Source organism: Sinocyclocheilus anshuiensis, unplaced genomic scaffold (genome assembly GCF_001515605.1).
Source record: "Sinocyclocheilus anshuiensis isolate Anshui unplaced genomic scaffold, SAMN03320099.WGS_v1.1 scaffold1241, whole genome shotgun sequence".
In the NCBI taxonomy this organism is placed as follows: domain Eukaryota; kingdom Metazoa; phylum Chordata; class Actinopteri; order Cypriniformes; family Cyprinidae; genus Sinocyclocheilus; species Sinocyclocheilus anshuiensis.
Window position 1 is genome coordinate 733,967 of NW_015549644.1, and position 27,044 is coordinate 761,010.

Consider the following 27,044-nt stretch of genomic DNA (forward strand, 5'->3'; position numbering starts at 1 on the left):
GAGATGGATGTGCTGACGGATTGATGGGTGGGTGGATGGATTTAATGGATTGATGCATGGATGGATAGGCTGATGGATAGATGGGTGGGCTGATGGATGATGGATGGATGGACAGGCTGATTGATGGATTGATAGATGAATGGATGGATGGGTCGGTGGATGGATTTAATAGATGGATAGATGGCTGATGGATAGATGAGTGGGCTGATGGATGGAAGGATGGGCGGATCGATGGGAAAATGAATGGTAAAAGAGATAGATTTAGGTCTGATTGAAAGTCATTGTAGAAGTATTTTCATTGTATGTAAAAATAGCAGTCAGGTGGCATTGCTGAAAAATGATGTGATATTCCCTAATGATTCCACCTGATCCCGCTGACCTATGGATGAATGACAGTAGAGCTGTAGGTTGGACCCGCTGACTAATGACTCGAGCGCTCAGTCAGTCAGTGTGTCCAATGGGTTAATTCATGCTCTGCGAGGAATCTATCTGCTTCTTTCTCATAGGAACCTGCTATTTCTTTTTTTTGTGACCGTTAATGCCCACCAACAGCTCGTGGAGAACAATATCCAGCTGTACTGCTGATTTGACAGCGATGTTTATTGATTGTTTTTTTAGACTCGTGTGTGTGTATGGCAGTCGAAAATCTATGAGCAGCTTTTTGCGATGTGAATCAATAAGGTCGGGAATTATGAGCTGGAATTCGCTTAAGATCATGGAAGTACTGAATCCAGGGGCTCATTAGAGCTGATTGGAGTTGGTGGAAAGTCCAACTGTTTTATTGCTTTCGGCTGGAAGTCGGACGTTTTTTTTTCTCGGATAACAATCGGGATAAGGACCACTGTCCACTGTATTCGCACCCGATGGCTAAAAATAATAGTGTGTATAATCGCGAATGAGATCTGGAGAATTTCCTCACAATTCAGCGACCATCTGTGATCCAGATATCAGCAGCGGGCTAATCTGGATCCTGTAGCGGCATCGGCTCGGATCATCAGCCCATCGGGATCTGAGGGATCACTTTCATAGATCGCCCATCATCACCACTAAAGGTAAGAGCTTGTGTTTGAGTGTGTGACATGAAGGCTTTGATGGGCAGCATGATTTCATAAACTACAGCCTGCATTTCTACACGTTTGCACCTGTTGTTTTAATGGCTTTGAACTGACTGATCGGTGAAACGGGAGGTGTAGCGTGCATAAATTGTGAGTTAATATTTTTGCTGGTTTTAAACATCCATTGTTTAAATTATTAAAACATTATAAAACATGAGGATGATATCATTATTTTTATTAATAATAATAATAATTGGCTAATAATAATAAACTAAAGAACTTTAGGATGGCTTTTTATTTGTATTAGTTTTTATTATTATTATTATTAATTTAAACAACAACAGCAAAAACGTAGTACTATTTATTAGGCTAGGGCTCTTATTTTTTGTCTAATTTTTATTTATTTTTGTATTTATTATTATTATCATTTTTCTTTAATAGTAGTAATAATAATATTAATTTGCTGTTTACTTTTAAGGATGTAATTTTATTTTTAATTTATTATTATTACATTATTATTATTTTATTATTATTATTACTGCTGCAATTATTGCTATGTTTTTTTGGATGTCTATGATGATGATAACAATAATAACTTGCAATAGCTCTTTACTTTTAAGGATGTCTTATCTTTTTGATTTATTTTAAAATGTATTTAAAATTGCCCTTTAAAAAATCCCCAATCCCCTATTCCCAAAAGCTGTGCAAAACGCAAACAACATTATGTATAATTAATTGCTGGCACGCAGATGGCAGTTTCCGGGCAAATTATTCACCTTAGTCTCATTTGACAAGTCAGGTGGTGCCCAGCCAACACCCCCTTCAGGGAAAAAAGTGATAAACATGCTAATGACTAGAGAACCTGGAGGAGCGTGTGCAGTGTGAGAGAACAGGAGTGGCGGTGCAGTCCGGGGGGCTGGTGAGCAGTGTGTGTGTGTGTGTGTGTGTGTGTGTATGCACTCTCAACGGAGCTGCAGAGGCAGGACTATGCCACCAAGCCACTGTTATTATGAGCCCACCGATGACACCAGAGTGTGACATGAGGGAGATGCTGACTGGCTAAAGGGATGAATGAACGCATGAATGAGTGACTACCTACTCCAGACTGCTGAAATTTTAACCACGGGGTTCTGGGCACTTTATGCTGCTCGGGGAGAGGACCAGCACTGGGACGTAGTCAGGCTGTGGCTCTGTGGGACAGCCTGCCGTTGTGCTCTGAGTCCGGAGTGCGCTGTCAGATGGAGGTCACCGATCTGGATCTGGATCCGGACCCCCGGGCGGAGGGGTCTGAAGGAGAGGGTCCGTGCGTCCCGAGCAGTCCTGGGACAGAGCCTGTTGTGCTTGAGTATCCTGCAGGGTATGATCCGTACGGGTAAGCTACAGGGATCACTGCTGCTGTCCCGGGAGCTTGCTGCTTTAACACTCTGGCATGTAGGGAATGTGTTTCAAACTGCTTTTTTGTTGTATGTGCTCTGATTTTACTGTTAAACATGTCTTTGTTTTAATGAGAGTGGAGAGATGTCCTGCTTTGATACTTCTGTTTTGGTATGTGTGTGATCACTGGCTTGATTTTTATTTGTATTGATTTTAATAACTTGAAATGTATTTATGCTCGGGTCTGTCCTTCGAACCGTAGGTTGCCTTTGTAAGAGGTTTAGATTATTTTGACATGATGTGGAATGACATTTCGACAATGGACTTGTTTCCAGTGACTTTGTGAAGCACTGCACTTGACTCTTGTATTTTTGACATTTTAATTGCAATTCATCTGCTGTTTTCTGGGAATCTTAGAATGTGATGTGGCACTGTTGGATTGGAAAGTTTTGCCCTCAGTTGAACACATTGATCAATTCTGCCTCCATCTCTTAGTTACACTCTTTATATCCAGACACTCCATTATCCCTCCTGAACAGAACACTCTGTTTGCAATGGATAATTACATGACAAGCAGTGTCCTATAATGTGACATGTTGTACTGCACCTAAAACTATTTAACTGTTACTTTAACTATAAAACTGCGATCTAATTCTGTATAATCATTATAAATGCAAGTAAATTAGTGACTACATTGAATATTTGTACTTTTATTCAGTCATTCTTCATGCCAGCACAGGACTATTTAAATTAACGGCATTAAAATCGTGAGAAATGTGCTGTGACTGGCCAACATTACTTTTACATTGATTTCTTATATATATGTATTTACACTGTTGTTCAAAAATTTGGGGTCTGTATGTTTTTTTTTTTGTTTTTTTGTTTTTGAAAGAAGTCTCTTATGCTGACCAAGGCTGCATTTATTTGATCAAAAATACAGTAAAAAACAGTAAAATTATCAAATATTATTACAATTTAAAATAACTGTTTTCTATTTGAATATATTTTAAAATATAATTTATTCTTGTGATGCAAAGCTGAATTTTCAGCATCATTACTCCAGTCTTCAGTGTCACATGATCTTTCAGGAATCGTGCTAATATGCTGATTTGCTGCTCAAGAAACATTTCTTATTATTATCAATGTTGAAAACAGTTCATTAATATTTTTGTGGAGCTGTGATATATTTTTTGTGTACATTATTTAATTATTTTGATGAATAAAAAGTTCAAAATACCATTTATTTGAAAGAAATCTTTTGTAACATTATAAATGTTTTTACTGTCACTTTTAATCAATTTAATGTGTCCTTCACTGAAAAAAATGGCATAGAAACTAATTTCTCTCAGAAATACCTAGTAAATGTTAATACATTGAATTGCACATTACCTTTTTTTTAAGAAAGACTGAAATAGTATTTTCTTGTAAAACATACTGAAGTAATCTTTGTATTATTACGACTACAAAAAATCCTTTTTTTACAGTGTTGCTGAATAAAAGTGAGAATTTTTCCTCTTTTTATTTTACTGACCCCCAACCTTTTGAACAGTAAATTATAATATAAAATGAAATAGATATATACATTAAAATCTAGGTGTCTACAGTTTTTTTGCAGACAAACTTATTAATAATAATTATTAATATATGTTATATAATAATTATTAATATATGTATTAAAATAATTAAATTTATTCATAATTGTTTTTGTTTTTACACGCCAATGTAGAACGTCATATGTAGTCAAGAGGAAACCGTTTGGATACACAGCAAAGTTAATTTTGCTCACTAAGTTTCTACACCATTTAAAATGTGTATTCATAATTGTGATGTGTGTAGTTAGCCAGTTAAAAAAATTAATTGCATGTGTAGCATGATTTATGAGTTATTTCATGAGCTATTTTAAAACAGCAAAGTATGCATCAACCATCAACAAAGTGGGACCATTAGAAAACAAGAAGTTGATTTGAATGCTAATGAACCTGGAGGCATTGTGATGATTACCTTAATTAAAATTGCCCACATACACAGTTCATCTGTGCTTTTTCGCTTTCAGGGACAATGATTTATTTGGCCAGTTCAGCTCTACTTGTGCAAAATGTTGACATATGGTGCTTTATAGTCCTTCAGACAGTACCCTGTAAAGATGGAGAAATAAAAAGCAAAATATTTGGTATTAATGAGCTTTCACATCGAAAATAATTACAGACATTAATTAATTGGCGTGAAACATTCCACCAATTATAATCTTTTATTTTTATTAATCATTTCAGACATTAAACGTTATAGTAGATTAATGAGAACTCAACTGAAGAAAATATTTTGATAGAAAACATGCCCATCTTTATTATATGTTACAGGTTAAACTGTCAGTAAGATTTTCTTTTTTCTTTTTTATAAGAAATTAATAGTTTTATTCAGCAAGGACAGATTAAATTGATCCAAAGTGTCAGGAAAGAGTTTTACAACTTTACAAAAAGATTTTTATTTAAAATCAATTCTGCTCTTTTGAACTTTGAATAAATTTTTTTATTATTAATTACGGACTCTTTATGCTGTAGCCCAAGTGTTAGATGCTTCTAATCTAAGGCAATTACATCTCTACATTTGATAGAGAGATTCTGGACTTGAACCAGAGATATTTTAAGCTACTCTCAGCCCATTAAAGGCTTTGCACATCCCAATCAACTGCCCCATTAAAGCAAACCCCCAGTTTCCTACATTTGTCCCAAGGCAGCATCCATATTTTACAAGGGTGTGCCATCCATCATGGGATATGTCCTTCAGCAGACTGCTAATACAAACTCAAGCTGTATGTGTTTTACTCTGATGTGGTACCTGGCTGTAGCCCAGCACATACTGTGATTGTGGGCTCATGTCCCAAAGCGTAGTCTGTGATCTGGAACCTCCTGCCCCTTCATGCTGACTGCTGCTTCAAGTGGCTTTTCTCTCGCTCTCTTGCTCTCTGCTGACGGTGTGCTGGTATTTAACCTGCAGGGTGACCACATTGTCCCCATGAGAGCTTTAGGTTCCTGTACAGGACACCAGCAGTGCAGCGTCACACTCTGAAGGAAGAGCTGCACTGTTAGTGTTTTCTGTAAATTACACAGTATTTAACTGTAATATGAACTGTACTTTACTGTAAAACAGTTATACAGTACGTTACTGTATTTTAAAGTTGCATTATGGGAAATATCCTCTTGGCGCCATTAAAATACAGTATTTTTCATTTACTGTAAATCCAAATACAGTAAAAAAAAAATTAGCGCGAAACCTGACCAATGACAGAAAGGCTTTTTTTTCTGCTTGGAGAAAGAAGAAGAAGAAGAAGAAAAGGAAGACACCTTGCAGCTTTTTTGCAAAGCTATAAATAACACAATAAAAAAACATGAATATGATAAATTATTTTATTTATTTATTTTTTTAGGAGATTCAATTCTACGCAGCAAAAAAATGGATGCTGGCGATCGCTGCCAGTAAGTTACTGTAATTTCTACAGGAAATTTTTAACTGTGCTTTTAGCTCTGCTGAAGGAAGTAAATAAGTAAATCTCTGTAAATCAGACAAGAGACAGATTTGTAAGGTCCACTTAGTAATTCTGACTCATTTAAAAAGTATTTTACAAATAAATGAATTGCATTTTTGAGAAAATCATGTACACTCACATGAAGACCCATGTTATAACAATAGTCTAATATATGTGTGTGTGTGTGTGTGTGTGTATGTATGTATGTATTAAAGATAGATTTTTATTTTTAAAGAAATTTATACATTTGTTCGGCAATGAGACATTAAATTGATAAAAAGATTTCTATAACAAATAAATGCTGTTCATTTGAACTTTCTATTTTTCAAAGAATTCTGGAAAAACTATCATGGTTTTCATAAAATATTAAGCAGCAAAATGGTTTTCAACATTAATAATAAATGTTTCTTGAGCAGCAAATCGGCATATTAGAATGATTTTCTGAAGGATCATGTGACACTGAAGACTGGAGTAATGATGCTGAAAATTCAGCTTTGCATCACAGGAATACATTTCATTTTAAAATATATTAATTAGTGCTGTCAAAATTAACGCGTTAACGTGTGTGATTACGTTTTCCAGTTTAATGCGTTAAAAATATTTTAAGAATTTTACCTATAATAGTTAGAATAGTATGTAATATATATAATAGTTTGTAACAATGTTTTGTTTGAGTCTTAACTGAATCTGTGAAAATATTAAAATGTTATTGCAAGGATTACAATTGAACAATTAAAAAAATTAAAAGTTACACAGTTGTCATTGCTTATTTTCATAAAATAATTAAATTATTTTTTTCTTGTATTTCAATACGTTACTGAAGAAAATACCATAAAATTACTGTATATTTTACAGTAAAAACTACAAGTACAGTATACATACTGTAAATACATTTACAGCAAGTGAAATGGTACTGTAATTATTAATACAGTACTTTTACTGTAAGTTTAATTTACAGTAAGTTACTGGCGAACTGCTGCCAGTAAGTTACTGTAATTTCTACAGGAAATTTTTAACTGTGCTTTTAGCTCTGCTGAAGGAAGTAAATAAGTAAATCTCTGTAAATCAGACAAGAGACAGATTTGTAAGGTCCACTTAGTAATTCTGACTCATTTAAAAAGTATTTTACAAATAAATGAATTGCATTTTTGAGAAAATCATGTACACTCACATGTGAAGACCCATGTTATAACAAGTCTAATATATGTGTGTGTGTGTGTGTGTGTGTATGTATGTATGTATTAAAGATAGATTTTTATTTTTAAAGAAATTTATACATTTGTTCGGCAATGAGACATTAAATTGATAAAAAGATTTCTATAACAAATAAATGCTGTTCATTTGAACTTTCTATTTTTCAAAGAATTCTGGAAAAACTATCATGGTTTTCATAAAATATTAAGCAGCAAAATGGTTTTCAACATTAATAATAAATGTTTCTTGAGCAGCAAATCGGCATATTAGAATGATTTTCTGAAGGATCATGTGACACTGAAGACTGGAGTAATGATGCTGAAAATTCAGCTTTGCATCACAGGAATACATTTCATTTTAAAATATATTAATTAGTGCTGTCAAAATTAACGCGTTAACGTGTGTGATTACGTTTTTCAGTTTAATGCGTTAAAAATATTTAACGCGATTAACGCGGTGCTAGGGTTGGCCACCCCACTCACAAGCATTGTGTTTATTTAGACACAGAATGCTTTATGATCACTTTAAATGGGAGAATTTCAGACGCGCACTCCAACTTCACCTCAGCATCAGGCGCCAGTCAAACGAGCGCAAAATAAAAGCTACATGTGATGAGGGAGCTTCAGTTGAACAACAGTGAACTGCAGTCAGATGAGATGCTTTCAGGTCATATGTCAGTAAAAACAAATTTCCTGTCCTGTCAGCCATTAAACTGTGCTCGTAGCATGTGCTCTTCAATTGCACGCACAAATGCGGCGGCGTGCTGTAGCCTGTATCATTTCATGTCAAAGTGCGAAAGAAACTGCGAGCATGCAAGGTCATAGTTATGTCGTCAGTTAGCCCAAGTCATGAAGTTACCAAAAAGGCGATTAAAGCTGCCTCAAAACTGTGCATACAAATAAGTATTTGTTATATATTAGTCACATTTACAGTAAGAACATGTCTCTGAAATGCAGTGGTTTTCAAAACTGTTCACTTAAATTAGAATTTGTTATTTTTTCAAGTCTAATAAATGTTAAAATTGATAGCTCTCAATTATACTGTAATGCTGAATGGCTATAATCAATGGTTAAATATTAGGGGGGGAAATACAATTTCATAGAGACATCAGTACTATTGGTATCAGTGATACTCGCCTTCAGTCATAAAAAAGATGCCATTAATCAAATATTAAAATATATACTTCTTTATGTTGTTTCCACATTCATTTGAAGATTGAATGTGAAATTTTTGCAATATAAAAGTATATTTAAAAACGTTCATGTTAGGTGGGATTAATCGTGATAAAAAAATGTGCGATTAATTAGTTAATTTGTTTTAATCAATTGACAGCACTAATATTAATAAAGAAAATAGTTATTTTAGATTGCAATAATATTTCACAATATTACTTTTTTTTTACGGTATTTTTGATATAATGCAGTCTTGGTGAGCATAAGAGACCTCTTTCAAAAACGTACAAACTTTTGAACAGTAGTATATCTGTATGTATATTTAAGTATAAGACATAAAATTACTGAATTCACGCAATGTTGAAAAATTGTGTATATATATATATATATATTTATTTATTTTACTTTTTTTCAGTATACACATTGTCATGCCGAAACAGGAAAAAATCCACCCACAATCCTATTAGTTATAAAGGAGATTCCACATAATGGCCACATTTAATTGGCCACCCTGCTTTCTAGATATCATTTATTATCAGCATCAGATATAGAAAAACCAATATCAACAAATACTGTGAAGTTTTATACAGAAACACTCAACTTCTGTAAGTAAAACGCTGCGGTCAGTTGTGCTTTCTCTACCACTTTAAATCTAAGGCTAATCTAAACAATTTTACATTGTTGAAAGCTTGATTTATTTTGGATGTATTTTAATAACATTTAGAGCATGGTTGGCGGCTGTCATATGGGCCATGAGCCAGAAACTACAATAAAGCCTTCAGTGGGTTTGGTTGTGGGAGTACTTGGTACGCTCAGAATCCATCTTGATCTGTGAAACGGCCTGCAGGATGTGGAGTGCATTTTGAGTGGGCTTTTGACACTCAAGCCCATTTTTTAAAGCTCATGTTTTCGAAAGGCACTCACTTCATACTAATCAACACAGAGCCCAATTACTGAGAGAAACTCCGTCTCACATCTTTATCTGACACCATTGTGTTAAAATGATTCCCACAGCTTTAACATTGCTGAAAAATTAATAGAGAATTTCTGCTCATGCTAACCATGACATCTGAGAAATGAGAGATTTCCACATAAAGAGCAATTCTAGCTTGATTTGTAGTTATTGCTATGTTGACTTCTTGAACTCCGCATACATTTGTTTAGCAAAATTACTGTTACTTTGGGTATGCAGAATTATTCCATTTATATTATACTAGGATCAATATACTGTCTATTATGTGGCCATTTTGAGAATATCATATCGACCTATAACTGAAATTGCAGAAATTGTCATTATATATAGTTTCAGATACAAAATTATTATTCTTTTTTATTCAGATATTCTGGTTGCACTTTATTTTATGGTGTCCTTGTTACAGTGCAATTATATAGTACAGTTAAGGACTGAGTAATATTTATTAGCAACATGTACTTACTATAGGATTAGGGTTTGGTTTAGGGTTAGCTGCTTGTAATTATACATAATTCACTGTTATTACTATAGTAAGTACATGTAACGTAACAAGGACACTAAAACAAAGTGTTACCATTTTTTATTGTAAAATGAACACATTAATAATTAGTTGAGTAATAAAAAAAAACACATCTTATTGGTTATATGCTACCATTCAAAAATTTGGGGTCAGTAAGATTCTTTTTTTCTTTTTTTGAAAGAAAAAAGCTTTTATTCTCATATTTTAACTAAGCGAGGACACATTAATTTGATAAAATATGACAATAAAGACATTTACAATGTTACAAAATATTTTTCTGTTTCAAATAAATGCTCTTTTCACAGATTCCACCAAAATATTAAGCAGCACAACTGTTTTTAGCATTGATAAAGTAAGAAATGTTTCTTGAGCACCAAATCAACATAGAATGATTTCTGATGGATCATGTGACACCAAAGACTGTAATAATGCTGCTGAAAATTCAGCTTTTAATCACAGGAATAAATTAAATTTTTAAAATATATTCATAGAAATAGAAAACATTTATTTTTAAATTGTAATAATATTTCACAACATTACTCTTTTTACTGTATGGCAATGGTGACCATAAGATACTTATGAATACACACTTAAAAAAAATATTGCCATCCCCAAACTTTTGAACGGCAGTGTTTATAAAATGTATTATGTATATATCTGCATTATATTGTCCATCATTCACCCTAGTTTCTTGTTATTGGTATCAGCCATTATAAAACCCATATTAGTTGACCACTAGTTCATATATGAGAAAATGCAGTTGTTAAAGGTAAAAACTGCAGTTGTCAGCAGGATTTTAATGGCACTATAATAAACACCTGTAAACAATAACTGCGCTCTCACAGACACTGGAGACTCCACCCATATATTCACTAACACAAGGGTAATTCAGAGGGCCAGTGAACGCTTTCAGCTTTAATAGCTTGCCATTTTATGGCTACTTATTTCATTAGCTTTAATCCTCATATGCACTGAAACAGCCTTCGTATTCTTTTACAACAAGATTTTCACCTAATAATGCAGCAGAACATTGGAAGTACAGTGATATTTGCTGAGCAAAGTGATGACGGATGAGCCCTCCGTGGAGACAATAATGGTCATTTTCATATAATCAACTTATAGTCTAATGTAGATCTGCAGCAATGTATGATTTGTGTAAATCATTGCCGTGTCTTTTGGTCTGGTTGGTTGAGCTTGTTCTTCTGCTCTCTCTCTCTCAGGGAGAAGATGCCGTTCCACCATGTGACGGCAGGATTGCTGTACAAGGGGAACTATTTGAGTCGCTCACTCTCTGAACACAGCAACAGCGAACAGCTCGCCAACATCTCGGTGGAGGAACTAGATGGTGAGCCATGACCTTACAGACAAAAACACAAATACTTGGCTCTATATTTACTGAAAGTCAAACTTTGAACCACTTTTTTGTTATGAGGGCGGCTTTATATTTCAATTGGTTATTCAGTGTGAAGGTTATGAATGTTATTAATTATGAAGGTTATTCACTCCATAATTATTCCCATTAAAGGAATAGTTCATTCAGAAATGAATGAATTTCCTGGTGTCTTTGTGTGCTTCTTTTAAATTACATTTGGTGTTATGTATTTATGTATTATTTTATGAAGATTTGGTACTGTTGTTGAAATACAAAAAAAATACAAAAAAAATTAAGGATTTTTGAGGAAAGATAGCAGCAAAATATGTTATTATATTATATTATTATATATTAGTCATTAATGAAAAAGCATATATTCTTAAATGAAGCTATTAGAGTTTGTCAGTCAATCAGATACAGTTATACTGTAGGTCAAATGGCTAAATAATGGCAAAGATATTGATCCTATTACTGATATAAATCAAATATTTCTGAATAACAAAAACAACAGTAATTTTACTAAACAATTTAGTTAAAGAAGTCAGCGTAAGGGTGAGAGACTAACATTTTTGAAGAACATTATCAGCAAATGCAAAAAAAAAAAACACAAATATTATATTATATTCTATTATTATAAATGTTTAAGGGATAATAAATTGTGTCAGCTAGCTTTGAGTTATGTACGCATGTATATTAATTTCTGAATGAGAATGAATTACTGATCCCTTAAGAATTATATAATTTTTTATTAATAACTTTTTAATGAAGGCTATTACTGAGCATTACCCTGAAGTGCTTTTGGTTTTCATATGTAAATCAGGCATTAAATCATAAATAAAAAAATGTATAAAAATGACAATAAAAGCTGCGCATGTCCCCCCAACACTCTTCATCATGAATCGGGGCGAGTGAGGCAAAGTGCTAATCAGTTAACACTGCCTTTGTCAGCAGAAAGGACATGAAGAGAAATACATCGAACCCTTGAGGCCTGAAAATGAATGTTTAAGTGACATATTAACACCACAGGGCATCTGCAGATATGCAGAGCTGCTACAAGTCATTGACTTTGTTGATTTTGCTCTGAAACAGTCCAAACTGTGAAATCCATTTGCTGGAGTCCTGCTGATGTTGTATTGATCGTATCAGGAGGGGTGAGCAAATACTAGCGTCTTAATCACAGAGATACTCTTGTGTAAGAGAAACATGGGGGTTCTGGAGTTCTTACGGTATTAAAATGCATTTAAATGCAGAGCAAATCTAACTGAATCTGCATTTGATATGGCAGCAAAATGTTTCTGTGATAAGATTTCCCAGATGTTAAAATTATAGTTCACCCAAACATAACTTAACTGCAGGACATCCAATATGCAGGGTGACTTTTTTTCTTCAGTAGAATAGTAAAAAAAAAAAGTGTTTTTGCTGAAACTGTAGTCCTTGTGTTACGGGCAGAGAACTCAGAATCCAGTTGCAAGTGAAAAGTGATTTATTGTGACAATTAAATAGTGAAGCTGGGTCGCAAGCCAAACGTGATGATCAAGGTGAGTAGCCGTGAGCACACGGGGATTACGAAGTCCCGACCTGATCCAACTAGGGGAGAGGAATCCAACGAGACTTCGATGGGTTCCTAGACTGGACATAATCCGAGACAGAGGACTGGAAACAATCCGAGGCAGAGATCCACCCGACACACAGGCTCTGGAGAGACAACAAGCATGAGCCAGGACAAACAACGATCTGACAACACGCAGCCCAACACACGAGACAAATAAAGACAGGACAGAACGAGCGGCAGGTGCAGCCGCGCTGATTAGCTCGTCAGTCCCTTGGTTGCCGGAGCAACGCTGACGAGCAATCAGACAGGTAACACAAAAAGACACGCAGAATTGAACACACGGATCCATGAACCGTGACACCTTGGCGATTTATACAATGCAAGTTAATGGCTACTGTCACTTTCAAAGTAAAAAAAATCATATCAGGCAACACAAATTAATACCTGTGACTCCTGACGATATATTGAGGTCTTACAAAACAAAATAACTGGTCTGTGCAAGAAACTAATGTTATTTAAAACATTGTTACCTGTAATCCATAACCTCAGGCAAACCAGGAAGCCTGATTCTTTTCCGTGAACTTGTTATTTGGGACAGTTCGTTTCAATGAACCGATTCAAATAAACGATTCACCAGTTTGTTTACATAATGACACAATGACGTAATGTATAAGCAATTATATTATTAAAGCACCCAATAATGATGTGAAACGTGGATGTTTTACATGTCTAAAGCATATACATAGTGGATAAACTTGTTTTCATCAGCTCACCTTTTTACATAAACGATAAACTATAAAAACTCGCTTTTTGCCCCTTCATTCAAGTGCTCAGTTCATGCCTGCGCAAAGCAGCGTCTCATCCATCTTCGGTCCGAGTCAGAGCCGTTTCTTCAGTTCAGTGAATTGCTGGAGTAACTGGAGCGTTGAATGAGTTGGCCAAAACCGGCTTTTGATTGAGTAACTTATAGATCTCTGCTGCTCGAGCCGTGAACTGTTTCAGACGATTCAGTCCGATTTGGTGATCTGATTCAAAAGAATGATTCGTTTGTGAACCGGACATCATTCCAGACCGTTTGCTTGACACTGTGGATTACAGGGGCCTGAGGGTGAGTAAATTAATAGAACATTTTCATTTTTTGGGTGAACTATCCCTTTAAGAGGAACATTATGCTTACAAACTGCTGAATAATAATTTGTCTCATTGATGTAAATGTTCAAAATAGGCAAATATACTTTCAGAAGATTTCTGTACATTTGTAAAAGTCAATAGCCATATCAAGATCACATTTCTAGAAAGAAAGACATTTCTGTTAAATATCTTAGCATAATCTCATTACATCTAAAGGTATTAGATCTGAAAATTGATTATTGCATCATCTGCCATTTTCGCCTCTAAAATGAACACAGCTTGTCAGAGAAATAGCCAGAATTGAGAGGACAAAATGTTTCAGAAGATTGTGTTCAAACAGGCTTTACTTCCGCAACAGACTCCTTCTGCATATATTCATGAGTTTGCCTCTACGTACAAAAACAAATCTAGTGCCTTTACTGTGCAATCACTTTGCAGCTCTCCTAAAATCTTCTTGCATGTGTGTGTCTGTGTGGAATAAAAATTATCAGCCTCCTTTTCCTAAGACAGATGTTCTTAATTGGCTCTGAAACATAACTCAGTGTAAATGTGCATCGTCAGTGTAAATGTGCATAACTGTTGATATAAAAGCCATTTGTGTGGCAATGATTGTGACAGTATATATAAAACATGTAATGGTTGATAAATATCTTTAGAGATGTGTTTTTATGTCCTCCTGACAAAGCTAATTGTTACTTATAGGCAGTGTTGGGCAAGTTACTCTGAAAATGTAATCAAATTACTGATTACTGATTACTCCTTTTAAAAGTAATCACGTTACTGTTCTGATGACTTTATTTCAAAAGTAATTAGTAATTAGTTACATTACTAGTTACATTACTTTTTTCTCCATTAAATTTATGAAATCCCAGCATACATGCTCCCGATAAATATCTGTTATTAAAGCATCAACATTCACAGAGAACTGTTATTTTTAACTAAAGCAAGTGGCTGCTGCGTGCATGGTTTAGCATGGCAGAATGCCAGCAAAGAGTGCAGCATTTATAATCTCTAAAAGACATCTCAGTTCATCGCAATCTCACAAATCTCTGTTATAACACAATAAATATATGCATAATGAATCTTTCATAATGTCTACAATTCGTGTGTTATAATGAGAGGATTCGTGAGCACACAAATTTCAGCACTGCATTGCTTAACGTTGTAAACGTGTTATAGAAACTCTGCATACGCTTGCACCTGTTAATCGTTTATATTTTATATTAGTTCATGTTGCTTTTGTGCAATAGATGAATAACAATTTATTTGTTTTAGATATTTTATGTTTAGATATTACTATTTTGCGGGAGTCCCGTGAATCATTTTATTCTCCCGCATCCCGCACACACACAAGTGTCTACCCGCCCGCACCAGCACTCGCTCATCTTGTCCCGCGCTGCACTCTGTTGCGTCGGGTCTCGGGGGAGCAGGTCTCTAATCCACTGGCACTTGACTCGACAGTGCGTGTGCTACATCCTTTTTACAATCTCTAGATTATAAAACACTGCATTCTGTCAGCAATGTAACGCGGCAGTAATGTATAGGGACTTCGGCTTGTAACTATACTCTAATTACTATTTTGAAAATTATAACGCGTTAAATTACTCAGTTACTAAAAAAGTAATCAAATTACAGTAACGCGTTACTAAGTAATGCATTACTGCCCAACACTGCTTATAGGTACCTACTTTTTTAGCCTGTTTGATCCTGATTTGGTGTGAGTTGCAGATTATTTGACAGACAACATGGTCGGTGAGACACTTTTAGTAAATAGATAGGGTTGAACTTCAGTCCTATTAGCAGGTTCGCCCAGTCATGGAAAACCTGTAAATATAAGGGAATTTAAATGTTTTTCACAACTGGAAAGGTCTCGGAAATGAATACAATTTAAAAAATCATGGAAAGTAATGTGTGTTTCTGTTGTCAGTATTGATTTTTATAGTCATGCTCTGCTCTAGAACATTCCAACATCTCACTAGATATACTGTAGCTTTGAGCCCTTATGTAGAGTAAAATGTATTAACCGATAACATCAATGTGTTCATTGAGCATAAGTGCTTGTGGGATTCATTGGGTGGCAGATATTACTAGCTAATTATGTTTTTTTTTTTTGGAGGGACAATTCAAAAATTGTCTTTCTTAAGAAGAAAATGGCCATTTATTTTCCTTATTGGAGATTTTTCTACTCTAGATAGTTTAATGATTGCTATAATTATTTGTTATATATTTATTTTTTTAGTTTGTTTTTAAATTCTTAAGTTATTAATTTTATTTTTAAAATTACTTTTTATCTCATCAAATGTATAATTGAATAAATGACCCTGGCAAAGAATTTGTACCTGAAATTAAAATGGAAATCTGCCCCAGAATTCTCTATAAAATTATGTTAAAAATTAATTAGTCTAAAAACGACTGGAAATATCATGGAACAATTATGGGAATTCGATTTTAAATTTTAGGAACCCTAATTTAGTGTTTAAATCAGCTGTTCAATGGCTTGCAAAAATATTATTATTATAATAGAAGAAAAAATAACAGTAGCCTGTCAGTCACACTGTCCAGGATATGTCAAAAAAGAAAAGGCAAACTAATTGTTATTCATTTAGCAGTTAATATTTAAAAAAAATAATAAATAAAAAATATTATTTTTAAAATCTTTTTTTTTTAAAGCTTTTTCTCTTATCAAATGTGTTATTGAATGTATGACCCTGACAACAGCATAACTTGTTGCTATGATAATGTGCCGTCTTAAAGGGATAGAGTTGCTGGTCCTCATTGACTTCCATAGTATGGAAAAAAAAAACATTATGCAAGTCAATGGGGACCAGCAACTGAAGGTGAACTATCCCTTTAAGTCTTGATTTAGATGGATAAGAATAGTACAGCATGTTGTCAAAGCTTTTGTTTCCTGTGTGTTAATTCCCAGGTTGCTTGACTTCAACTGGCGTTATACGTAGGCAAAATTACCCAATGTACTGCTGTGTGCTCGAGCATGCAGCACAACCGTTGTGCTCTTCAGAGATGTGACTCTCAAGCTCTATTTTTAAACACCAATCCTTTGCTGCCACAAGTTTTCTCCTCACAGAAGATTCGCTTATAAAATATGCATTTGATGGAGCCAACTCCTCGTCTCCACTGTTTGAGATATATATGAATTTCAGAGGCAGAGTCCTCCTCTGTAGAGCAGATATCAAAAGAAAAAGCCAGGAAAAAGCCTGGCCTTAAGTTGTGTTTTTGTGGCTGGTTAAAATTCATATAGTACTGTTTTCAGTAGTAAAATGAACAGTAAATTAAGAATCTGACAAGCATTTTGAGAAAAGAAACAGCGCAGCAGTGTGTGTCGCCACTGGTGTAATAGCAGGTGCAGAGAAGGTGGCAAATCACTGCAATCATTGGACGACCAGTGAGATGTCTTATGATGGGAAGTCACCTGAGGTGTTGAGTCACATACTTGTTTGTCTTGGCAGAGATCCGGGAGGCGTTCAGGGTCCTGGATCGGGATGGCAATGGGTTCATCTCCAAGCAGGAGCTTGGCATGGCCATGCGCTCACTAGGGTACATGCCCAGTGAAGTGGAGCTGGCAATCATCATGCAGAGATTGGACATGGATGGTGAGTTCCTCTACTCACCAACACACACATTTGCATTCCTGTCATTAGTGGTAATTGTCATAGATGTCTATTGGTTTTATACAGCAATAATGATATTTTCTATCTTCTAACCTTATATCTCAAGGATAATATTTAGCATGCATATTTATTTAGCTGTTTTCCCACTGAGAACTGTTACTCTGTTCATTCAAAGTAGAGTAAAAAAGTAATAATGTGAAATATTATTACAATTTAAAATAACTGTTTTCTATTTGAATATATTTTAAAATGTAATTTATTCCTGTGACACAAAGCTGAATTTTCAGCATCATTACTCCAGTCTTCAGTGTCACATGATCCTTCAGAAATCATTCTAATATACTTTTCTAATATGCTTTAATGCTCAAGAAACATTTCTTATTATTATCATCACAACAGTTGCGCTGCTTCATATTTTTGTGGAAACCATGATATAATTTAAGCATTTCCTTGATGAATAGAAAGTTCAAAAGAACAGCATTTGTTTTTAAATAGGAACATTTGTAACATTGTAAACGTCTTTACTGTCACTTTTGATCAATTTAAGCGTCTTTACTGAATAAATGTATTAATTTCTTTCAGAAGAACCTAATGTTTTCAGTTATATTATTATTTATATTTTAATAGTAATTATATTTAGAAATACTTTAAAAACACATTTCATTTATTTAGCTTTTTTCTTGGTTATGTGTGGGAATATAACCCAAATGTGAAGAATTTTTGATGTTTGATCTGACAGTTTCATTGAGTTGGACAGGAGCATTTATTTGTGTGTGATGCTCTGATTGTACTCAGATTCAGCTACTATATTGTTGATTGCAGACACTGCTGGGTTTTTATTCTCAAAGCAATTTGCTTCAGTTTCATCTCCTCTAAGCCAGCAGAACTAATCTACAGGCTTTCAGGCCTGACATATTTTGCAGTAAATCTGTAGAGAAGACTCTCTTTTTTTGTACGAGGAGTTTAAGTGGAAATGAATTAATAAAGCAGTAATGTTTTCCTGCTTCATTACCATATGGTCATAAAACAGTAACTGGAGATTACCTTTGATTTAAGGCTGTTCACTTTAGATTAGGGGCCCCACATTAATTTTCTATGACAGCTAAATTCTGTTTTAATAACATTTTCATCACATTTTTTAAGTTTTTATTTTTAGAAAGGGCTTTTGCCTAGTCGTCTGAGGACGTTTTGTCATGATCAGAGAACTAGACTCTTTTACTTTGAACCTAAAGCCATAAATCTATAATATGAAACAGCATGAGCATGAACATTAGTGATAGATTTACTGTTTGAGAGTTTGTTGAATAAAATAAAATGCATGCCCTCTTGGTTATGAATACAAAGAAACATATTTTTTTTGTCATAAAGTAAATGGCTAAAGCTATTTGTGCTAAAATATATTAAAAAAAAATTCATATTCCAATTTTCCATAACATTGTTGGATTATTGAGCTTTTAGCTGTAATTTAGGTGTAAACATAATAAATACTAATAATTATGATTATGATTTAAGGGATAGTTCACCCAAAAATGAAAATTCTGTCCTCATATATTCACCAAACAAACCAACATTCTTTGAAATATCTTCTTTTGTGTTCAACAGCTGAAAGAAATGATATGCAATTATATTACGTAGCGCCTGAAAATAGTCCCCAGCACGCTCCCTGTGCAAGCAGGTGGTCATGTTGGTTATGTTGACGGTAGTTAGCCTATTTGCAGGCGTGGCGCTGAGGTCATACGAATTAGCCACCTAATAAATTGTGAATTGCTGTGAGATTGGATTTCAACGAACAGCGTAAGATCGGCAGTAAAGGTGTTTGTCATTCATTTTTGTAAATAATTAATACTGATGCTTGTTAAATCAATGATATCAATGATAAAATTACCATATGTCCACTTTTTCACGTACATGTCCTGGCTGAGATTTCTAAATTGCCTAAAATGTCTGTTTTGGCTTTGTTTTTTTCTATTGTTTTCATGCTTGCTGAAGGTAATAACTGTATAGTAGTTTGGCCAATAGTGTGCAGGTGTTGTACATAATCGACCAATCATGCCGTGCGAGAAGGTGGGATCTACAATTCTGCCTCTAGTGGCTCAGATATGATACACCTCACCTTTAATGCCTCCAGTCATAAAATGATGCCCTTAATTTCAAATCTAGCTTTTGGGATTTGCGAGCGGGATTCTGACTTTAATTTGTTTTTCAGGTGATGGACAGGTGGACTTTGATGAGTTCATGACGATACTCGGACCGAAGCTCCTGTCCTCTGAAACACGGGAAGGTTTCCTTGGAAACACAATCGACAGCATATTCTGGCAGGTAAGACGCAGTGGAGGACAATTTACCGGTGGCTGTGCAGGACTCAACTTCAAAGGGTTTTAAATTTGCAATATTATATAAGCCTTTTTATTGGTATGATGCTTGTTTTTCTGAATAACAGGAATGAGAGGCATCGTTGAGGGTCTGAACGGTGGTGCATTGTCTGGATAATGTTACAATAGTGACATTTGTGTGTTGATTGTGGTTTTCTGGAATGGTATTCAGCTGATTTGAGTTGGGTGATAGCAGTGTTTGGCTTTGAGGATCCCTGTGGGTTTAGTGTAGTCTCAGGATTGTGATGGAGTGCTGTGTGATGATTTTGGAGAAGATGAAGCAGAGCCCATGCCAGCCCCACTTGGCTGAGACAGGTGCTCATGACCTTGGCTGGCACCGTCAGAGTTTGACAACTCAATATTTACAGAGGCCAGATCGCTCACTCTTTGAATGACCAGGGAGATATGTAATAGACATTACTCTAACCCTGACTTTTTATAAACTGTAATAAATGTCTGCGTAAAGTAACTTGACAGGCACCTTTTGGTTATATTTTACCAAAACATTAAATAGCCACAAACACCTCCATAGCAGCAACTGCATCTGCACTGTGAAATTATTTGGTATAACATTTTAAAAATGCTGCTGATTTATGTAGCTAATTAGAATAATTGAAATTATTGCATATCCTATGATTGAAAAGTTTTTTTAAATGTGTTTAAGAATGTTAACATTTGAATGTTTTTGAAAGAATCATTGAATGTCTCTTATGATATTACTGTTTTTAATAAATACAGCATTAGAGAATGCTGTAATTATTCAAAACAGTAATAGCATGAAGTATTATTACAATTTAAAATAACACTTTTCTATTTGAATATATTTTAAAATGTAATTTATTCCTGTGAAGGCAAAGCTGAATTTTCAGCAGTCATTACTCCAGTGTTCAGTGTCACATGATCCTTCAGAAATCATTTTAATATGCTGATATGATGCTCAAGAAACGTTCTTATTATTATCAGTTGAAATGATAGGTCACTATGTTGGGTATTCAGAACCCCTCTTGACCAAAAACACTGTTATATAAGCACATGCTGAATGCCTGGCAATAAGCTTGTTTTTCTGGTTTCCACACTGCCTGCTGTTATTATAGAGATAAATGTGTGAAATATATGAAATATATGACTTTATATATTTGTATATACCTTTATAGCTTATTAGCTTACTATGCTTATTAGCTTAACACATTACCAAAAGTGTTTAAGTACACAAAAATGCTGATTAGTTTGAATATGTGCTTAAATATTACTTAAAATATCTTACAGAATCAAAAGTATTTGCGTACAGTATATCAGTAATAGCCCACCTGCCCCAGTGTTATTTTAGTATTATTTTCTGTATGTACTATTATAGTATTTATTAATATTTTTAATTAGCTTTAATTTTGATATATTCAGTTTTTAATTTAAGTTTTAATACTTTTTGTGATTTTGTCATTTTATTAAATAAATTATTTTTTTAATATTTCTATTTAGCTTTAATTTAATTTATTTCAGTATTTCAATTTGAGTAATTTTATTACTTCAGCTTTGGTTCCAGATTTCTAATATTTTATTTGAGCTTTATTTCAATTAATGAAAATGAATAATTTTGAATACTTGCATTTAAGGTGAAAGGACTCTCATATATATGAAGACTTTCATATATTACAGGATTAAACCAGAAAAACTGTTAGCGTACACTCAGTGTGATGACTCCTTTCACTGCTAATTTAAGTGATATGTGTCCTTTTGTTGTTTTTAGACATGGAGCGTTTGATCTTGTGTTGTTTTCTGTCTAAATTAATCTAGTCACAAGAGTGGCTCATTCCCCCTGTGAGGGGAAATCATCATTGAGACGACCCCATCTATCATCTGCGTGTGAAGTAGGATGAATCAACCTTCCCATTATGAAGGACGTTTTTCCTGTTATATATCCAGTTCCAGCCAGTGCTGGTAGAGAGTCACTTCCTGTGTGCCTTCACTATTCCTGGTGTATGTCAGCAGAGGACGGGACAGTTCCCCGCAGCAGTGCTCCTCACATGATTTTGCTTTAGGACCAACATGTGACATTGCAAAAGCGGTGACTAAAATATATAGGAATTGTTTGTATCTACCTATGAATTCTATATGAACTGTTAAACTACTGTTAAAAAAAAATCTTATTCAGCAAGGATGCATTAAATTGATCTAAATTGACAGTCAAGACATTTATAATGCTACAAAAGATTTCTAATTAAAATTAAATGCTGTTCTTTTGAACTTTCTATTCATCAAAGAATCCTGAAAAAAAAAATCATAATTTCCACAAATACATTAAACAGCACAACTGTTTTCAACATTGTTAATAATAATAAATGTTTCGTGAGCATCAAATCAGCAGATTAGAATGATTTCTGAATTAGGATGAATGAGTAGTAGACACTTAAGTGAAGTGACATGTGGCCAAGTATGGTGACCCATACTAGGAATTAATGCTCTGCATTTATCCCATCCAAAGTGCACACACACAGCAGTGAACACACACACACACCGTGAACACACACCTGGAGCAGTGGGCAGCCATTTTTTGCTGCGGCGCCCGGGGAGCAGTTGGGGGTTCGGTGCCTTGCTCAAGGGCACCTCAGTCGTGGTATTGAAGGTGGGAGAGAGCGCTGTACATTCACTCCCCCCACCTACAATCCCTGCCGGTACGAGACTCGAACCCGCAACCTTTGGGTTACGAGTCCGACTCTCTAACCATTAGGCCACGACTTCCCCAACTGGTGGACAAGGAAATTCACTTTTTTCTCCTTCACCCACTATGTGCTCAGTTTTGCTGTGTGCTTTGGGTCATTGTCATGTTGGAAAGTAGGGATGCACCGATACCACTTTTTCCAGTACTTGCCCGATACCGGCCTGTAGTCTCCTGGGCATGCTGTCAAAAAGGTTCATGCAAACCTGAACTTCAATATTTTTCCCAGACAATTTTTATCAAATTTTACTCGTAGTCCACTGTATGAAGAATTTTTGGGTATAATATATCACAGTTTAGTTTATTTTGTTATCCTCACTTTACAACTCCATTGCAGCGGCTTAGTATACTGTAATCACGTGATTTGCTGTAAAAATGCAGTGAACCACTCGCTATAAATCTCCTAACTGTGATATTTTCAGAAATATAAGTCATTTTTTTCATCTGAAACGTGCAGCGATTTATTTTCCAAAGCCACTCATATAATGCAGAAACATTCATGAAGCCTAGCGCATTTCACACAGGCTGTTAGTTTCACTTTCGCCAGAAAGTCGTGTATGCTTAAGGGTGAAAATAAATGACGTTTATAGTGAATGCCCCTATAAATGGTCTTATATTTACGACTTAGTTTTAATCCAAATGATGCGTGCTAAGTGAGCAAACATCAATAAAGATCACACAAAAGTGTACGCGCTCTCTCTCTCTCTCCCTCCCTACCATTAAGTAACTTGTGCATTGTTTTACTTCTTTTTGACATATCTGACCGAACTACAAACTTTCCAGTGATGTCTGTGAAACATTTTAACAAGTACGAGTATGAGTACGAGTACAGGAGCTCAGTATCAGGCCCGATACCAGTATCGGTATCGGTGCAGCCCTATTGGAAAGTAAAACTTTTCATTGACAACTTTCTGGCAGAGGGCAGCAGATTTTCCTCAAGAATTTGACGATATTTTGCCCCATCCATATTTCCTTCTATCCTGACAAGTGCTCCAGTCCCTGCTACAGAGAAACACCCCCAGAACAAGATGTTACCACCTCCATGCTTTACTAGGGGCGGACTTAGTGATTTGGGGGCCCTAAGCAAATTTCAGGTATGAGGCCCCAACACAATAACTGTGCTCTTTTACGCCTAACCCTTATTTTGCTCGCTCGCTCTCATAGTTTATTTATCCCTTCACAACCAGTAATTAGTCAACCTGATGCTGTTCTAAAGCCATATTATGCTACCGTTTTTTCAGATCATGAAAGAAGATAAAAAAAATGCTTGCACTTGTCTATTTAATAAATTGTAAACTTTTTCAATCTTTTTACAAACATGAAATTATCCCATGCAACTCATTCCATAGTCCAAGAGTTCTGAAGGCATACGGTAGGGTTTGCCAAGAAACAAATCGAAAATGTAATCTATTATTAAGCAAAAATCTCCAGTCATTGCATTCGTGCATTTATACATGCATTTTTCTTTAAAAAAAATAAACTTTTTCGTTCTTTTAAAAACTCTCTACACTGCACAATTAATCTCTTATTTACATCGTATCTACACTCGTGACTGCATGTGCCCTTTCTTGAGGAGTGGCTCTTTTCTTGCAACCCTCCCATACACAGGGGAGCGTTCCAGGCCCCCCCTCCTTCGTCAGACACTTGGAATCGTCCTAACCTCCTGACTTGTGCCTGTCCACAACTTTCTCCCGGAGATCTTTTGACAGTGCCTTGCCACCCATAGTTGATTGTTTGCTTCAGTTGCACTACCAAGGACTGAAATGCTCCAGGAAAGCTCTTTTCATGCTGAGCTAATCAAAATGACCACAGCTGATAATAGTTGGAAGTCAAATGGCTTTGTGTGCCATTGAGAAGGTGATTAGCTACACCTTTTTCTAACTCAGTGATTCTGTTTTTTAATTTTTTTCTGACATGTTGGTGTTATATCTTTCACTTGGATGTCATAAGTTGCATTACAATTCCAACCACTAATATTGGCACCCTTGGTAAATATGAGCAAAGGTGGCTGTGAAAATAAATCTGCATCGTTTATCTTTTTGATCTTTCATTCAAAAAATTCACAAAATTCTAACCTATCATTGAAGTAAAACAATGGACAGTGGGGGGAAAATCATATTATGAAATAAATGTTTTTCTGTAGTTCACATTAGCCACAATTATTGGCACCCAATTATTGCAACGTCCTTTTCCCAAGATAACAGCTCTGAGTTTTCTCCTATAATGCCTGATGAGTTTGGAGAACAGCTGATAAGAGATCAGAGAACATTCCTTCATACAGAATCTCTCCAGACCCTTCAGATTCCCAGCTCCATGTTGGTGCTTCTTCTCTTCAGTTCACCACACTAATTTTCTACAGGGTTCAGGTCAGGGAACTGAGACAGCCATGGCAGACGTTTCATTTTGTGCTCAGTGACACATTTTTGTGTTGATTTTGATGTTTGTTTTGGATCATTGTCCTGATGGAAGATCTAACCATGGCCCATTATAAGATTTCTAACAGAGGCAGTCAGGTTTTTTATCTGTTGGTATTTGATAGTATCCATGATGCCAATATCTGAATAAGATGTCCAGGACCTCCGGCAGAAAAATAGGCCCACATCATTAAAGATCCAGCAGTATATTTAACTGTGGGCATGGGGTACTTTTTATCCCTGTGTGCACCATGCGATGTGCCAGATGCTGGTGGTTTTGCTTCCAAAAAGCTCTTTTTCAGTTTCATCTGACCATAGAAGCCAGTCCCGTTCAAAGTTTCAATCATGTCTGACAACTGAATATGCTGGAGTTTGTTTTTGGATGAGTGAAGAGGATTTTTCTTGAAACCTTCCCGAACAACATGTGGTGACGTAGGGGCTGTTTGATTTTTTTTTTAGCCTTTCTGACCCCAAAGACTCAACTAATCTCTGCGATTCTCCAGCTGTGATCCTTGGAGAGTCTTTGGCCACTCGATCTCTCCTCCTCACCGTGCATTAGGACGATATAGACACACATCTTCTTTCAGGCAGATTTGTAACATCTTTAGTTGATTGGAACTTCTTTTAATTATTGCCCTGATGGTGGAAATGGGGATTTTAAATGCTTTAGCTCTTTTCTTACAGCCATTTTCTATTTTGTGAAGCTCAACAATCTTGTTCTGCACATCAGAACTATATTCTTAGGTTTAACTCTTTGTGATGATGATTAAAGGAATTTGGCCTTTGTGTCCTTCTATTTATAATCCTGTAGAACAGAAAGTCATGGCTGGAGAATTTCATGCTACTAGTCACCCTGGTGTGCTAAAAAAAATTGTAAATATGAATGGGAATATAATTCAGAGATATTTTACTCTTTTATTTTATTTTACACAATTTCTAGGGGTGCCAATAATTGTGATCAACATGCATTGGAGAAAAACATTTATTTCATATTGTGAGTTGCCCCCCACTTTCAATTGTTTTACTTCAATGATAGGTTAGAATTTTGTGAATTTTTTGAATGAAAGATCAAAAAGATAAACGATGCAGATTTATTTTCACAGACACTATTAGTGGTTGGCACTGTATACACATACATACAGACACACACATTTGGAATTGTGAGATTAAAAATTTTTATACAATTTAAATATAAAGATAGATAGATTGTATATATTATTATATTTTATATTAATTTTTATATTTTATATTATTATAAATATGGTGTAATTTAAATATCGCAAATTCAAAATGTTGAAATATTACATACATAGATTCAAGAAGCATGGTTTGTGAATGCACATATTTCATATTTTGCCACTTAATGGTAGTGTACATATGGTATATACTTTTGAGAATATTCTGATGATTATCTACATAAGATGTTTGACAACTTTGCACTAAGCAGAATCTTTCTGTTTACTGTCGTAAAGCACTGTATTGAAAAACAGTGGCATTGTATCAGTGACTATACATTTCCTAATGGCTGTTTTCAGGCTACAGCTAAAAGCATCTAAAAAAAGACAAATCAGCAGAGATTTATATAAACAAATGGGTACAAGCAAAATGATTTAGAGAGCAATAAAGACATTTGGAGAGTAATAGAGTTAAACAGCTATGTAGTACAGCGCCCACATGCTGCACTTCATCCAAACGTCCAAAATCTCCATCCAAATATCGTACTTTGCATTTGACAGGAATAGTTAATCCAAAAATGGAAATTTTGTCATCATTTACTCACCCTCAATCATGTCCAAGCTTCTGTTTTCCATACAAGCAAAGTGCACGGTGACTTATACTGGCAAGCTCTTTCAGAAAAAAGACCATAAAAGTATAATAATAGTTCATATGATGTGTGTGCTATATTAAAGTCTTCTGAAGTCATATGATAATGTTGCATGAGGAACAAACTGATTTTATATCCACCATACCTCACGTTAGGGGTGTGCGATATATATCGTCTGCGATAATATCGTAATTGTTGTTTTAACGATGTGCGATTTGACATTAT

General features: G+C 35.0%; 1 protein-coding gene across 2 annotated transcripts in view; it reads left to right on the plus strand.

Moving 5' to 3' along the window:
• The first annotated feature begins 632 nt into the window (after positions 1 to 632).
• LOC107659935 (calcium-binding protein 8) overlaps positions 633 to 27,044 on the plus strand; it is a 58,680-nt gene continuing 32,268 nt past the window's right edge. The window contains exons 1-4 of one of the 2 annotated variants that reach the window (XM_016449048.1): positions 633 to 1,052; positions 11,032 to 11,156; positions 17,334 to 17,477; positions 19,702 to 19,814. In XM_016449048.1, the coding sequence (XP_016304534.1) occupies positions 11,039 to 11,156; positions 17,334 to 17,477; positions 19,702 to 19,814 (375 nt within the window). In that variant the 5' untranslated portion in view covers positions 633 to 1,052; positions 11,032 to 11,038. Of the gene's footprint in view, positions 1,053 to 1,987; positions 2,428 to 11,031; positions 11,157 to 17,333; positions 17,478 to 19,701; positions 19,815 to 27,044 lie in introns of those variants that run through there. The other variant, XM_016449047.1, reaches the window with a different exon arrangement.